A 17,504-nucleotide genomic window follows, 5' to 3' on the forward strand; every position below is an offset into this window, starting at 1 on the left:
AACAGGATCTATCGTGTAGGTACCATCTGGTTTACAAATTTTATTAATCTGACGTTTAGATAAAGTAGCTTTCAATTGGTTGGCCAATAATTTACTGGATTTGTCACCATGTATATAAAATTGACTTTTGTTTTTAAGTAGTAGATTTTCAATTGAAGATGTTAATAATAAACTATGTTGTAATTGGAGTTCTGTTCTCTTTTTAAAAAGCTCCAGATTCGGAGTATCAGAATATTTTTTATCGATTTCTTTAATCTTGTCAACCAATATACATAGTTCATTATTAGTTTGTTTTTCCAAGCCAGCGGAATATGAAATAATTTGACCATGGATATATGCTTTAAAAGTATCCCATATTATCCCACTGGAAATTTTTTCAGTAAAATTAGTTAAAAAGAAAAATGAAATCTGTTCTTTGATAAATTGGATAAAATCTGAGTCTTGTAATAGAGAAGGATTAAATCGCCATTGTCTGACATCAAAGGATACATCTGGTAATTTAATTGATAAAATCAATGGTGCATGATCAGAAATGGCAATTGCATTGTATTTACAGTCCATAGTAAGTGGAGCTAATCTAGCATCAATAAAAAAATAATCAATCTTCGAGTAGTTATGGTAAACATGAGAAAAGAATGAAAATTCTTTATCATATGGATGTAGAAATCTCCAAGCATCTAAAATTCCAAATTCAACTAAGAAGGAATTAATAAAGACAGTGGATTTGTTTGGAAGTGCAGGATTTGATACAGATCTATCCATGGAAGGGTTTAGACAACAGATAAAATCTCCTCCCATAATCAGAGTGTATTCATTTAAATTAGGAAAAAATGCAAATAGATGTTTAAAAAATTCAGGGTGATCTACATTGGGTGCATAAACATTAACCATAACAACTTTTTTATTATGAAGCAGACCAGTGATTAATAAAAATCAACCATTTGGGTCTGATATTGTCTCATGATGGACAAACGAAATTGAGGAGTCTATAAAAATAGATGCTCCTTTCACCTTTGCTTGTGAATTCGAATGGAACTGTTGACCCCTCCAAAATCTAAAAAAACGTTGATTATCTTTCTTCCTGATGTGAGTCTCCTGAACAAAAATAATCTGAGCATTTAGTCTATGAAAAACTTTAAAAATCTTCTTACGTTTAAGTGGATTATTTAAGCCATTAACATTCCATGAAATAAAATTAATAGTCTTATCCATTTTAACAGATTAAAAAAATATGGTATGTAAAGGGTTAATCTTAATATTTCCAAGTCTTACCAACAGGAAGAAGTAAAAAAAATATTCAAAGAGGAAAGGGATGTGACAACAATTTAGAAAAATTTGTAGTTTAGCCCAGAAGAAAAAAAACGTAAAAAGTACCCCACCCTCCTCCCCCAACAGCCCGAAAACTGGCCAATAGGCAGCCAGTACACTACCCTCTAATTGAACTAAACCCTGTTCTATTGGTGGCAATAGTCCAAATTGAAAAAATATATAAACCACCCACGTTTTGTCTTAAAATGAACAACATAATAGAGATAACGAACTCACAACATAGTTGTGAGATTGAAACAGAGCCAAAGGGCGTTAACAGCCGACAATTAAAAAATACGGTTTAATAATTATTTCAAAAAGAAAGCAACTGATCAGTTATTTTGTTAAATTCTTAATTGTTATTAAAACAAGACATTAAAAATATTAAAAGAAGAAAAAAGAAAGGTTTAAATCTAAAAATTAATTAGATAATAAAACAAGTAGGTAGTAAATCAAAGGAAAAACAGTGTCTCTTCCGCAATTTCTTAGCTTCTAAAATTAAAAGCTAATTCAAAAGAAAATTCTGGGCTTCTTGAATAGATTTAAACCATTTACGAGATTTATCAGGCAGTGTAATTCGCAGCCTTGCTGGGAATAATAATGCAGGATGATAATTGCTTTGATAAAGACGAGCCATAATTGGTTTGTAGGTCAGCCTTTCTTTCATAACTTCTGGGGTGTAATCTTCAACTATTCGAAACTTCCATTGTTTAAATTGAATCATTCCACATCTACGAGCAGTACGAATCAGGAGCTCCTTAACGCTGACAAAATGGAATCTCAGTATTACTGGCCGAGGTTTTTGATCCAGAGCAGGTTTAGATCTTAATGCTCTGTGAGCCCTCTCCAAAATGGGCTGACGAGGGAACATTTCGGAACCAAAAACATCGACCAAAAGATTAGAGAAGAATTCCGTAGGGTTACCAGTCTCGGTATTTTCTGGAAAATTGATGATCCTTAAATTTTTCCTCCTGCTGAGTCCTTCCAGGTCGATGATCCTCTCTTGTTGCTTTTCCAGGTTTTGCTTGGTCGTAATTAAGGCTTTTTCAAGTGAGTGGAGTTTGGCATCTCTCTCTTTACCAGCTTAGTCGAGTTCAGCGATTAATTGCCTTTGTTTGGCATTCTCCTGGATAAGAGTATTTTGCTTTCCTTCAGTCTTTTAAAATAGACTTCAATTCGGCAAAGCTCCGATCAAACTTTCTGTCCAGATTAGAAATAGCTTCCAAAGTAGGTTGTTCTCCACTACCTTTACCATTAGCAGAGGCTTTAGATCTGGTGGTCATTTTCACAGTTAAAAATCAAGATTAAACTTGTGCCAGTATTGTAAAAGACTTATTAAAGGGTGGTAAATAATAGATTGAAAAGTGCCTGGACCAAAGCCAAATTATGACTTAGTCCATGCAGCGCCACCAACAGACTGCCAGGTTTTCATTGCACCTGTACGTACGTGTACTTGTGCATGTGATAGTAAACTCGATTTTGACTTTGACTTTCATCAGGCGGACAGTCTCAAAAAGTTGGTGCAATGAGCTGAATCATTTCTTCTTAATGGTGCAAGGGCATTAAGACAACTTTATTCCAATATATTGATTATAAATCTCCCTGAGGGCAATAGAAATCAATGTGTAATTTTTACAATGCATTATTATCTATGCAGGGTTAAAGGGAAGAGGCAGAGAGGGTCTTATCATATCTCAGAATTGTCCCTTTGCCTTCCCATATCACATGCATGATAGCTGTGCTGAAATCCCTCTTGGGTGTATCAGCTGGAAACTTTCCGAAGCTTAGCACTGTAGGTCTCCTGGAGTTGCTGAAAGGCTAATACAACAGGATCGTCAGCCCTGTCGCACAGCTCTGCTACAGAAGTGCTGTAAAAACAAAAGGGATTGTTAGTGATTAAAGATCAAATCACTTACTATGGATGATATCGAAGGAGGCATTGCAGACCACTGAGTCTATACCAGTCTCAGAGCAATACTGTCATAGACAAATAGAGTTGTACAGCACAGGAATGGGCCCTTTGGCCTACCATGTTCATGCTGCTGCTTTTGCCCAATACATTAATCCCATTTGCCAGCATTCGGTCTGTATCCTCCTATGCTTTGCCAATTAAAGTGCTTGTCTAAATGCCTCTTGAACATGGTACTTGTATCTAATTCCACCATCTCCTCTGGCAGTTTGTTCCAGATATCAGCTACTCTGTAAAAGAAAACTACCCATCAAATCCCCTTTAAAATTCCTGCCTCTCACCTTGTAACTATACCGTCTTGTTTTGATGCCCCTACTATGGGAAAAAGGTTTTGACTATCTGCGCTATCTATGCCTTTCATATACATCTATCAGGTCACCCTCAACCTCCTTCATTCCAGCCTATCCAATCTCTAACTCTAACCATAACTAAAGTCCTAAAGTCCTCCAATCCTGGCAACATCCTGGTGAATCTCCACAGCACCCTCTCCAGCACAATCCTATCCTTTCATCATAGCGTAGTGACCAGAACTGCACACAATACAGGTGACCCCTGCGGTGGGGGGGGGGTGGGGGGGGAGGGGTTGTGGTCCCAGAAGATGGGCCGTATCGTGATATTCCGTAACACTAAATTGCATCCTCTTTATGCGTCAAGAAACTTGAGCTGAAGAGAAATGAATGTTGTGTTGATTATTTTACTTCTTTTTCTACACTGATTCTGTGAGATCAAATTTTATTCCCTCCCTCACGTTTTTGGGTATTGATTTGTGAATTCTATAAGGGCAAATTTCTGTTACCCAAAAGACTGTAACTCAGGGATTGCCAGTACTCAAGTGTGGCTGAACCAATGTTTTGTGAAGTTCCAACATATTGTCCTAACTTTTATATTCTACACTCTGACCTATGAAGGCAAACATGCCATATGTCTTCTTCACCACCCTATTGACCTGTGTGCCACTTTCAGGGAACTATGGACTTGGACCACTAGGTCTCTCTGTTCAACAACGTTCTTTAGTGCCCTACCAATTTGCTGTATATGTCCTGCCCCTATCTGACTTTCCAAAATGCATCACATCCTAAGTACAGTGAGGTTGTACAAAAGGAAAAAACAATACTAGAATGCAGAATATAGTGTTATGGTTACAGAGAAAGTGTAGTGCAGGCAGACAAATATGGTGCAATGGCTATGATGAGGTAGACTGAGTGATCAAGAGTTCATCTTTATCGTACAAGAGGTCCGTTCAAGAGTCTTATAACAGCGGGGTAGAAGCTGTCCTTGAGCCTGGTGGTACTTGTTCTCTAGCTTTGGGATCTTCTGCCCAATGGAGGGGGTATAAAAAAAGAACGTCCGGGGTGGGAGGGGTCTTTGATTATGTTGGCTGCTCTCCTGAAGCAGTGGGAAGCGTAGACAGATAGGATGTGGATCTCACTGGCACTGCCAGCTGTTATCATCCATTCCACCACTTCTCCTTTGGCCGGGCTGACTTGGAAATACAATTGTAAGTTTGGTCAACCAGTCAAATACTTTCAAGAAACGGGAAGTATGTGCTTTCATTGGATTTGTATACAGGGCAGAGTGGGGGCCATAGCTTGATCATGGTTACTGCATTCTGTATAACTGAGTATAGGAGTTGGGAGGTTGTACTGCAGTTGTACATGTTGGTGAGGTCGCACCTGAAATATTGTGTAGAGTTTTGGTTACCCTGTTATAGGAAAGATGTCATTAAGCTGGAAACAGTGCAAAGAAGATTTAAGATTAGATAGATATCTTTATTAGTCACATGTACACCAAAACACAGTGAAATGCATCTTTTGCGTAGAGTGTTCTGGGGGCAGCCCGCAAGTGTCACCACGCTTCTGGCACCAAGAAAGCACGCCCACAACTTCCTAACCCGTACATCTTTGGAATGTGGGAGGAATCCGGAGCACCCGGAAGAAACCCACACATACACAGGGAGAACATACAAACTCCTTACAGGATTTATGAGAACTTTGCCAGAACTCGAGGGCCTGAGTTATAGAGAGAGGTTGGGCAGGGTAGGACTTCATTCCTTGGACTGTGGGAGGTGAATAATGTCATGAGGGGCACAGGTAGGGTGAATGCCCGTAGGCTTTTTCCAAGGGAAAGGGAATCAAAAACTACAGGGCATAGGTTTAAGGTGAGAGGGGAGAGATTTAAAAGGGACCTGAGGGGCAACTTCTTCATGCAGAGGGTGGTCAGTATATGGAACCAGCTGCTCGAGGAAGTGGTTGAGGCAGGTACATTAACATTTAAAAGACAGTTGGACAAGTACACGAATAGGAAAGGTTTAGAGGGATATTGGCCAAACGCGGGCAAATGGGACTGGCTTAGATGGGGAACTTGGTTGGCATGGACCAGTTGGGCTGAAGGGCCTGTTTTCCTGCTGTATAACTCTATGACTCTATAACTCCAAATACACCCATTACTTACTGTCTTATTATCACACAGAAAAGGAGGCCATTTGACCCACTGGGTACATACCAGCTCCCAAAAGAGCAATCCCAACAATCCCATTCCCCTGTATGCCTGCAGTTTATTGTCTCTCACACATGCCCATCAACTCCCTTTGGATTCCTTTGCCAGCCACCTCCACTAGGGAATAACTTACAGTGGCCAATTGAACTACCGACCCGTATGCCTCTGGAACGTGGGAGGAAACCCGAGCACCCGGAGGAAACCCACGCAGTTACAGAGAGAGCGTGCAAACTGCATTCAGACAGTGCCCGAGGTCGGGATTGAACCCGGGTCTCTGGCGCAGTGAGGCAGCGACTCTACCAGCTGTACCACTGTGCTGCCCCTATTAGTGCGAAGTTTGTACATTTTCTCTGTGGCTCTGTAGGTTTCTTCCCACAATATTATTGACAAGTAGAATCGAGGGGGATTTGATGGGAATATGTGGGAAAGTTACAGGGATAGGGGGGAATGGGACTAATGGAATTGCTCCTCTAGAAGCTGGTAAGAACTCGATGAGCTGAATGGCCTTCTTCTGGGTCATTTGTTAAGGTATAAAGCAGCCATAATCCAATGGACAGAACAGGTCACCTCCATTCCTACTCACATTCCCTCTTCAAAAATTCTGCACCTTCCCAATTTCCTGCTTGAAATTAAATCAACAATGAAACAAAATTAATTAAAATGAAATAACTAAGCAGTGGTAATTGGAAAAACATTGTCTCACCTGATTGCAGAAATTACCAATAAGAAATCACGGATCAGATCATAGGCTTCTCCCCTATTTATTCTGCAGGGTCAAATAACAAGAAAAGCATGAATTTACCATTGGCAAAACAATAGTTCACTTTTGTGCAGCCCTTGTAACATCGTACAATACTCCAGGTGACCATGCGAACAAAGTACAGCAGTGAGAAACAATGAGATACTTGGATAGAGACACATCCAGATGTTGGAATCTGGAGCAATAAGTAAACTGCTGAAGGAACTCAGCGGGTCAGGCGGTATCTCTGCAGGGAAATGGACGGTCAATGTTTCGGGTCAAGACCCTTCATCTGGACTGAAAGAAAGAGGGGAGATAGTCAGTATGAAGAGGTGAGGGGAAGGGGCGCTGGCAGGGGATAGGTGGACCCGGGTGAGGAGGGGGGATAGGCAGTTGGAGGAGGGGAGAGTGGGAATTGCGACAGAGGCCGGGAGGTGAGAGATGGAGGTGACACAGGGTTGCCGATAGTGGAATCTGATAGGAGAGGAAGGTGGAGCGTGGAACTAAATAAGGGAGATGGGGAGGGCAGATGGGAACGGTGGGGGGAGGGGACCCAGTGGGAGTGGAAAGCCAAACAGTTAGAGAGTCACACAGCATGGAAACAGGCCCTTTGGCCTAACCGGGCAATGCTGACCAAGACTTCCATCCAAGCTGGTCCCCTTTGCCCCATATCCCTCTATTCCATCCATTCACCTATCCGTGTCATTTAAATTTTACTATTGTACCTGCCTCAACTACTTCCTCTGGCAGCTCGTTCCATATACTGACCACCCTCTGTGTGAAAAGATAGCTCTCCTCTCACTTGAAGCCCAAGTCCTCCAGTTCTTGATTCCCCAACCCTGAGGAAAAATTTGGGGAAATATCTGAAGTGACAGATTTCCAGAACTTAGCCTCTTGGCAACAGGATGTACAGTGACCAATAGAGAGGCATTTAAACTTGGAGATAACCTGGAACCTGAACTGGAAGAACTCAGAGAACTTTGGACTGTGGCGCTGGAGGAAGTTATATAGATTGAGAGGGGTAAAGTCATAGAGTCATAGAGCAATACAACATGTATACAGGCCCTTCGGCCCAACCAGTCTATGCCAACCACGTTGTCCACCTACCTAATCCCAATTTCCCGTGTTCGGCCCATATCCCTCCCAAGTCCCTCCCTCCATGGACCAGGACTGGAAACAAAAGAGACCAACAACATTTGAGGATCTGGAGCCAATGTAAGTCAGCTGAAGTGCTGAACAGACCAGAAACGTTAACTCTGTTTCTCTCCCTGCATGTCTTACCTGTAATATTGAGCATTACTGCTGCTCCAGGGACCTAGAGGTACAACATAGTTCCCTGAAAGTGGTGTCATAGGTAGACAGGGTGGTGAGGAAGGTACTTGGCCTTCATCAGTGAAAAGCTTTTGTGTGCCATCCTGACAGATCATGCCATACATAATTACATTGAGGTAGCAAAAAGAAAGCAGAATGCAGAATAGAGTGTTACAGTTACAACGTGCAATGCAAGTAGGCAAATAAAGTGCAAGGGCCATGGCGAGGTAGAAAAGGAGACTGGGCTAGATAGTTTTATGAGGAAGAGGTGCGTAGTGGGGGAGAGAGTAAGAGGCAGGAGATGCAATATGGTGGAAACTGGGCAGTAGATGGGGAAAGAGGCAAGTGGAGAGATTAGAGGGATCTGGAAGAGATGTGTACGGGAACAGCAGAATTATTATCTGGAATCATAGAGTCCGCACTGACCATCAACCATCCATTTACACAAACCCTACATTAATTCCATTGTTTATTCCCCCTGCATTCTCTTCAATTACCTCCAGATTCGACCACTCATGAAGTCACTGGGAGCACTTTATGGTGACTAATTCATTGATCAACCGCCATGTCTTTGGCATGTGGGAGGAAACCGGAGCACCCAGTGGAAACCCACCTGGTCACAGAGAGAACATGCAAACTCCAGACAGACAGCACCCGAGGGCAGGATTGAACCTGGGTCACTGGCGCTGTGAGGCAGTGGCTCGGCCAGTTGCGCCACTGTGCCTCAATCATGGCACTCGATGTGGAATCAGGTAGTCTGTGATGGGCAGACTCAGAAGATGAGGAGATGTTCCTCGAGCTAATGTTGAAAAGTCAGAACGGGAGAGGGACGAGAAAATGGATACTGAAGGGTCATATTTGGGAACTGAACAAGGATGTTCCACAAAGCAGGCACCCAAACCTTGTTTATTTATTCCTTCAGAGGATATGGACATCACTGGCAAATATTATTCATTACTAATTGTCCTTGAATGGAGAAGGCTGTTAAGAGTCAGCCAGGTTGCCATGTTGGTGGGTCTGGAGTTACATAAAAGCCAGACCAGGTAAGGGCATCAGACAGCAGTGAATTAGAGAAACACCCAAAATGCTGGGGGATCTCAGTGAGTTAGGCAGCATCTGTGGAGGGAAATGGACAGGCGAATGGTCTTGACCTGAAACGTCAGCTGTCCATTTCCTTCCATAGATGCTGTCTGACCTGCTGAGTTCCTCCAGCATTTTGTGTGTTGCTCCAGATTCCAGCATCTGCAGTCTCTTGTGTCTCCATCAGTGAATTAGATGCAGGTTAGTAGGTTAATTCTCCGCTGTAAATTACCCCTAGCATGCAAGTGAGTGATAAAATCTGGAGGAAGTTGATGGGAATGTGGGGAGAATAAAATGGGATTAGTGTAAGTGGGTGGTTGATGGTTGGCGCGGACTCACTGAGAGACACAGCTCAGAAACAGGTCCTTCAGCCCATCGAGTCCACACCTGCCATCAGCACCCCATTTACACTAATCCTACATTAATCCCATTTTAATCTCCCCACATTCCCATCAATAACCCCCAGGTTATACCACTCATCTACACACCAGGGGCCATTTACTGTGGCCGATTAACTGACCAACCCGCACACCTTTGGGATATGCCATGTTTGTAGAAGTCCAGAAGCTGCCGTGTTTGTAGAAGTCCAGAGCATAGGCATTAAGGGGCATGCGTCTTCCTTGTCTATTGTAGTACTTCAAAGGCAAGATGGGAATGTTGCCCATATGAATTCCAAGTCCCATATGGGAGGAAATCAGAGCCCCTGGGGAAAACCCATATGGTCACAGGGTGAACATGCAAACTTCACACAGATAGTACCCGAGGTCAGGATTGAACCTGGGTCTTTAGTGCAGTTTTATGGCAATCTTGCTGCTCCTGACTGAAACATACTTTCTTCTTAAGTCCCAGATGTACTGAACTGCTAGAGTTGCGGCCATGGCAGGACTTGAACTCAAGTCTGTGGATCGATGGTCCAAGTGACCTAACCGTCACCTGAAACCTGAGTTCAGTGTGGAACCTGGGAGGCTGTGATGAACCCAGCCTGAAGGTAAGGTGCTTACATCAGAATGTAGACATCCATCAGACAATGGCTCCTCACCCGTTATCGCTGGTCAAAGCAGTCAAGCTGCCGTGTTTGTAGAAGTCCAGAGCATAGGCATTAAGGGGCATGTGTCTTCCTTGTCTATCGTAGTACTTCAAAGGCAAGATGGGAATGTTGCCCATATGAATTCCAAGTGTGCGGAAGATAATCTGAAAGTGATAAAATGTGTATCTATACTTTAATTGTACAACAACAGCTTTAGTCTGTTTCTTAACTCATCTGCAAACGAAATTTCTGATCATTAATAATTTAATTATGATTAGGTCTGAGGAACTGACGATTTCATTGCTCTCCCTCCGCTACAGGTTCCCCTGAAGCACAACACCTGTTGCTCCAGGGAACCCCCATGAGGAACAACACCTCATAGGGCACCTTGGGAGTCTCCAACCTGACGGCCTCCAACATCAATTGCTCTAATGTCCGGTAATCCCACCCCTTCCTTTTCTACCTGCTCCCCCCCCCAAAATCCTTCGACACGGGGGAAGAGGCGGGGGATGATAAAGTGAAAGTATGTTCAGGATAAGGGTGAGGTGGTTGGGGAAGAGAGGTGTATCAAGTTCAAGCCATTTACAAAATTTTAACATAATTCCTTATTCCTGTGTTTCCCTTCCCCCGCCTTGATGACCTGCCCATCTCCCCTCCTCCATCTTTTATTCCATGGTCCATTGCCCTCTCCTTCCAGATTCCTTGAGAAACAAAGGACCTCAGATGCTGGAATCCAGATGAAAAACACAATGACGCTGGAGGAACTCAGCAGGCCAGGCAGCATCCGTGGAGAAAAGCAGACGGTCAACGTTTCGGGTCAGGACCCTTCTTCAGGACTGAAGGCAGGAAAAGGGGAAGCCCAATATATAGGAATATATAAATATTGGGCTTCCTCTCTTCCTACCTTCAGTCCTGAAGAAGGGTCCTGACCCAAAAAGTTGACCGCCTGCCTTTCTCCACAGATGCTGCCTGGCCTGCTGTGTTCCTCCAGCGTCATCTTGTGTATTGCTCCAGATTCCAGCATCTGCAGAATTTCTTGTGACCCCCATTTAAGAGTGTCCCTTAAGGAGGTGAGCCAGGGAGGGCTTGGGGAGGAGAAGGGAGAGCGCTGGGAGGGGAGGTGTGGGGTAGGACAGAAGGGAAAGGGAGAGGGGTAGAGGTGAGAGGACAGAGGCTGGGAGGGGAGAGATTAAGGGAGGGCTTTACTGGGTTGGGAAGTGGATGAGATGGGGAAGGAGGAGAGGGGATTTGGAGAGGAAGGCTAAGTTTGGAAAGGAGATGGGGAGAAGAGGCAGGGGATGATAAAGTGAAAGTACGTTCAGGATAAGGCTGAGATGGTCGGCGGAGAGGGGTGTGCCAAGTTCAAACCATTTACAAAATTTTGACATATTTCCTAATTACTTCACCGAATTTCACTACAGTATTTTGGGATGCTTCATTAAGAACTAAAGATTAAGAAAAACCAAGTATCATAAAAACTATGGAAGTTTCCAATTTTTGTGGGGGTTTCAATCTAGTTTTTCACAAATTACATGACCGGCTCTCCACCTTACCTATCCAATCATCAGTTGAATAACCAAATCACCGGTCGATAAGGGCTCCTGAATATTTTTCAAATGATTCTCGTGCAATCAAATCTAACTCATGGCTGTTAATAGACCATTTCTTGATGGAGTCAAATGTCAACAGCTGGATTGCTACTTGACATACCCAGAACACCCCTGGCAGCAGCTAAGATGGCTCAATTTCCTTAAAATAGTTGGTATTTGCTTCCCTTTTAGCATATGGGAAACAAATACCATCGATAAGTTATTCACAGATTGCAAATGCCATTCACTATATCACTCCCTGTAAAACGGGCACATTAACAAATTGCCAAGCTGAAATATAAAGGTTCCTTTACCAGACTAATTAGACAGAGAGCCAGAACAGATTAACTGGGCCAAATGGCTGTAAAATATACCAACAACTCAAGGATTGCAGTGGTTAAGGAAGGCAGTTCACCCCCACCTTCTCGAGGGCAAATAGGGATGGGTTATTAAACACCAACTCAGCCTGCGAAGCCCACATCCCTTGAATGAAAGTTTCCACAGGGTGACAGGTAGATCCAGCAGAATATTGTGCTTTTTGCTGGAACCATTGGTGAGCATCACTTGGCCCAACGTAGCCCATGGGTTTGGAACTACAGGGCAGTGACATGAAGAAGTATTAGCTGGTGACAATGGTATATTTTCCAGTGTATTAGCGGGAATTTAATTTGTATTATTATTTTATAATAATACTTTCTACCTGCAGTTATATTGTGTTATATTAGAATATGTATAAGATTATAACCTTAATATAACCATATTATATACCACCATATCATATTCCATGATGTGCCTACAGTAATCACATCTTAATCCCCCCACATTCCCATCAATACTCCCCAGATTTCACCACTCACCTACACACTAGGGGCCATTTACTGTGGCCAATTAACCCACCAACCAACACATCTTTGGGACGTGGGAGGAAATCAGAGCACCCAGGGAAACCCATATGGTCGCAGGGTGAACGTGCAAACTCCACACAGACAGCACCCAAGGTCAGGATTGAACCCAAGTCTTTCATGGTGTGAGACAGCAGCTCTACTGGCTGCACCACGGTGATGCCTTAAATCCTCTGGAGTGATATGTCACCTTATGGAATCTCACAGCCCAGCTGAGTCTGTTCTGGCTCTTTGAGGTGCCTAATAAGTCTTGGTGTTCCTTATTGCCCACTCCCCCGACCCTGTGGCTGTCAACTTACTGGGTCAACGTCGTAACTGTTGAACAAGTCATGGTTGGTGCGACCGGACAAGCAGGCAAATGGTGACACTGCTGTGACTGGACTGTCTAAGCATTTGGACAACTCCGCAGTGAAGTCCGCACCCTCCTGCTCCTGAGGACCCGGAAATGCTGGAAAGAAAAACATTGGTGCATTCACATTGACTGTTGTAATGAATGAGAACAGACAATACTCACCTGTCTAGGTGCAAATGGAGGCCTGCTTTCCACCTGCTGCCATCTGAGGATCATTGGCTTACATGGTTCAGAAGGAGGCCATTTGGCCCATCCTATACTACTGGCCCTTAAGTAGAGCTGTCCAATCAGCCCAACTCTTACCCAATAACCTCTCATCCAACTCACCAAGGTTGCTTTACCAGTAAAAACTCTTAATGAATAAGCCCCTGTTGATAGAACATAGAACAGTGCAGCACAGGAACAGGCCCTTTAGTGCACAATATCTGTGCTGAACACAGTGCTGAATTAAACTGAATCTCTTCTGACTGCACGTGATCCATATCCCTCTATTCTCTGCATATTCATGCGTCCAACGGCCTCTTAAATGCCACTATTGTATCTGCTTCCACCCCCACCCCTGGCAGCCTGTTCTAGGCACCCACCAAGCTCTGCGTAAAAAAAAACTTGCCTCGCACATCTCCTTTAAACTTTCCCCCTTTCACCTTAAATGCAAGTCCTCTAGTAGCTGACATTTCAACCCTGGGGAAAAAATTAATTTATTGAAAAAATTAACAAATCACCTTTTGAACTTATTCAATCTCTCTCCTGTCATGGCACAGGTTAAAACCAAAGCCATTGCCTAAGACTTTGGTATCCTTGGTATTCCCAACTGTGGCTCGATATCGACTTTGGTCAGGTCCTGTGAACTGCCCCGTTTTTCTGTTTAAGTGCAAGTTATTTTTGATGGCCACCATTAAATTTGCCTCACCACCATTTCTCCTGGATTGTCACTCCTCGCTGCTCAAGAATGGCTCTCTCCATCTTTCCTCTGGATGTTGTGTTTTTGCCAATTATGTCAAAAAGGCAAAACTCATGTTGCAGCTAAATTGGACTGCACTTGGCGTGTTGTCTGCAGTTCTGGTCGCCCCATTACAGGAAGGGTGCGGAGATTTTGGAAAGGGTGCAGAAGAGATTTACCAGGACGCTGCCTGGATAAGAAGGTATGAGCTATAAGGAGAGGCTGGACAAACTTGGGTTGTTTTCTCTGGAGTGTCGGCAGCTGAGTGGAGACCTGATAGAAGTTTACAAAATTATGAGAGACATAGATAGAGAAGACAGAATAATTTTCCCAGGGTAGAAATGTCAAGCACATACGTTTAAGGTAAAAGGGGGAAAGTTTAAAGGATATGTACGGGGCATGCTTTTCATGTTGTAACTGCATTGTGTAATGAATTGATCTGTACGAACAGTATGCAAGACAAGTTTTTCACTGTACCTCGGTACAAGTGACAATAATAAACCAATTCCAATACAGACAATGGAACGCGCTTACAGGGGTGGCGGTGGAAGCAGATGCAACAGTGGCATTTAAGAGGCTGTTGGACAGACACATGAATATGTAGGAAATGGAGGAATATGGATCACGTCTATGATTTAAAAGAGATTCAGTTTAATTAGGCATCATGTTTGGCACAGACATGGTGGGCCGAAGGGCCTGTTCCTGTGCTGTACTGTTCTATGTTCTAAGGTCTTTCAGCTTGTCTTGTGACAGGTCTATATAGAATCAGGTATTACCTTTTACAACATAGAAAATGTAAATATAATTCAGTTAATTGTGTTCTAATTGCAGCAGAAAAAGAATCGGCAAATGATCATCTGCTGTGCAAAGAAAACTTACATACCCACAACCAAGTTTGAAAGATAAATGGCTACATACAACACAACCATTCTAAGGGAAGAGTGTGGCTGTGCATAAATGCAACATTGACCATGAACTTCTGCTGTTTTTGCAGTTATAAACCCAAAATTATCAAATCTAAATTTAACCAACCCTACTCGTGTAATGTAAGAATCTTATTCACTCAGTATCGCAACTCACAAACCAGGATGAAGAAAAATGCCTTGATCGAAACTAGCTAGCTTGATTGGTTTAACATCTAACAAATGGGATATTTGGAACAAAGTATCAAAGTTTAATTCACAAGGAGCTATGGAAGGATGCCCACTAACAACTACCACAAAAATAAACCTAATCTAGAGAAATAAAGGACTGTAGATGCTGGAATCTGGATGAAAAACACGATGATGCTGGAGGAACTCAGCAGGCCAGGCAGCATCCGTGGAGAAAAGCAGGCGGTCAACGTTTTGGGTCAGGACCCTTCTTCAGGACTGAAGAGAGGAAAAGGGGAAGCCCAATATATAGGAGGGAAAAGCAGAGCAGTGATAGGTGGACAAAAGAGGGGAGGCGGGGTGGGCACAAGGTGGTGATAGGTAATCACCACCCCCTCCCCCACAAACACCACCCCCCACCGTGCTTCTTCTCTTCTTCCCTTTCCTAGCCTCTTCTACCTTTTTTTCCTCTCTCTCCTTACCTTTGACCCATCCCCCGGTGGATCTGCTCTCCCCTCCTCCCCCTCACCTGCCCATCACTACCTCTTACCTGCATCTACCTATCACCACCCTGTGCCCACCCCACCTCCCCCCTTTTGTCCACCTATCACTACTCTGCTTTTCCCTCCTATATATTGGGCTTCCCCTTTTCCTATCTTCAGTCCTGAAGAAGGGTCCTGACCCCAAATGTTGACCGCTTGCTTTTCTCCACGGATGCTGCCTGGCCTGCTGAGTTCCTCCAGCATCATCGTGTTTTTCATTTAAATTAAGATCTAGGCTACCTCAGTAAGTAATTCTTAACAACACTAGCCAATAGTCATAAATCTAACTAATTTACTGCTTCACAGGTTGAGCCATAGAACAATACAGCACAATACAGGCCCTTCGGCCCACCATGTTGTGCCACCCTTCAAACCACACCTAAGACTAACTAACCCCTTCCTCCCACATATCCCTCTATATTAAATTCCTCCGCATGCTTCTCCAACAATCTCTTGAACTTGTCCAATGTATCAGCTTCCAGCTTCCACCACCATCCCAGGCAGTGCATTCCATGCACCAACTACCCTCTGGGTGAAAAACCTCCCTCTGACATCTCCCTTGAACTTCCCACCCATTACCTTAAAGCCAAGGTTGGGGCATAGAATATAAGAGCTGGGAGGTTATGAAGCATGTCTTGTTCTATCAACAGGGGCTTGTCCTTTAAGAGTTTTCACTGGTAAAGTCACCTTGGTGAGTTGGATGTGGGATGTAGATAGAGACAAGGCAGCGGTAGTTGGTCCCTCTTGGCTCAGACACAATTCATCTTTGGCCCCTCTTGTCCGACAACCTCTCCCCCCACTCCACTGGCCTTGAATCCTGCTCATCCTAATGCCAAAGGGAATCAGGGCACAGAATCATCACAACCCAGCCCCTCCTACCTCATCACCACGGGGCCATTAATTCCCTTGGATGCTACACTGCTGTAATAAACCATCCCACTCCCAGAATCCACGGAATCGCCAAACAGCCAATCAAGCTTCTTCGTGTTGGTGCCATGGAAACTCCCAGCTAGAGAGAGAGCCAAATGATCTGTGCTGACACATGAAGAAAAGAAATACTTCCACTTGTGTTATACCTTTTTATAAATTCAGAACCTCAAAGCATTTGACAGCCATTGATGTAGGAAGCAGGGTGGAGTACACGACCCTGTCTGAATCACTGGTGCTGAGGTGGAGATGGTGGAGAGCTTCAAGTGAATATCACCATCAATTTGTCCTGGTCCAGCCACAGACACAATGGCCAAGAAAGCACACCAGCACCTCTATTTCCTCAGAAGGCTAAGGAAACTCAGCATGTCCCTGACTCACCAATTTTTACAGATGCTCCATAGAAAGCATCCTATCTGGATGCACCAAACCTCGGTACAGCAACTGCTCTACTCAAGACCGCAAGAAACTGCAGAGAGTTGTGAACGCAGCCCAGTCCATCACGCAAACCAGCCTCCCCTCCACTGCCAACATAATCAAGGACCCCTCCCATGCTGGACATTCTCTCTTCTCCCCTCTCCCATCGGGTAGAAGATTCAAAGGCACGTACCACCAGACTCAAGGACAGCATCTTTCCATAGGTCCTAGCCAACATGGTTTTGTGAAGGGAAGATCCTGCCTGACCAACCTATTGGAGTTTTTTGAAGAAATCACAGGTAGGGTGGATAAGGGAGAGGCGAATAGATGTTGTGTATTTAGACTTTCAAAAGGCCTTTGATAAGGCGCCTCACAAGAGACTGATAATAAGATGAGAGGTCATGGAATTACGGGTAGGATAACAGAATGGGTGGAGCATTGGCTGGTTGACAGGAAGCAAAGAGTGGAAATAAAAGGATCTCGTTCTGGTTGGTTACCGGTTACTAGTGGTGTGCCGCAGGGGTCGGTGTTGGGACCACTCCTTTTTACCTTGTACATTAACGATTTGGATGATGGAATAAATGGTTTTGTGGCTAAGTTTGCGGATGACACCAAGATAGGGGGAGGAGTAGGGAGTATTGAAGAGATAGGAAGGTTGCAGAGGGACCTAGACAGTTTAGGAGAATGGGCAAGGAAATGGCAAATGAGATTCAATGAAGAGAAATGTGCAGTTGTACACTTTGGAAGCAGAAATAAGCGGGCAGATTATTATCTAGGAGGAGAGAAAATCCAAAGCACGGAAGTACAAAGGGAC

General features: G+C 43.8%; 1 protein-coding gene across 1 annotated transcript in view; it reads right to left on the reverse strand.

Annotated features, from left to right (window-relative positions):
* Positions 1–311: 311 nt before the first annotated feature.
* The window catches only part of LOC127572459 (probable ATP-dependent RNA helicase DDX60), a 104,061-nt gene continuing 86,868 nt past the window's right edge, over positions 312–17,504 (reverse strand). Inside the window, exons 34-37 of the mRNA XM_052019745.1 lie at positions 12,721–12,869; positions 9,943–10,094; positions 6,477–6,539; positions 312–3,176 (exon numbers count right to left, since the gene is read on the reverse strand). Of these exons, the coding sequence (XP_051875705.1) occupies positions 3,071–3,176; positions 6,477–6,539; positions 9,943–10,094; positions 12,721–12,869 (470 nt within the window). The 3' untranslated portion in view covers positions 312–3,070. The remainder of the gene's footprint in view (positions 3,177–6,476; positions 6,540–9,942; positions 10,095–12,720; positions 12,870–17,504) is intronic.

Source organism: Pristis pectinata, chromosome 7 (genome assembly GCF_009764475.1).
Source record: "Pristis pectinata isolate sPriPec2 chromosome 7, sPriPec2.1.pri, whole genome shotgun sequence".
NCBI lineage: Eukaryota > Metazoa > Chordata > Chondrichthyes > Rhinopristiformes > Pristidae > Pristis > Pristis pectinata.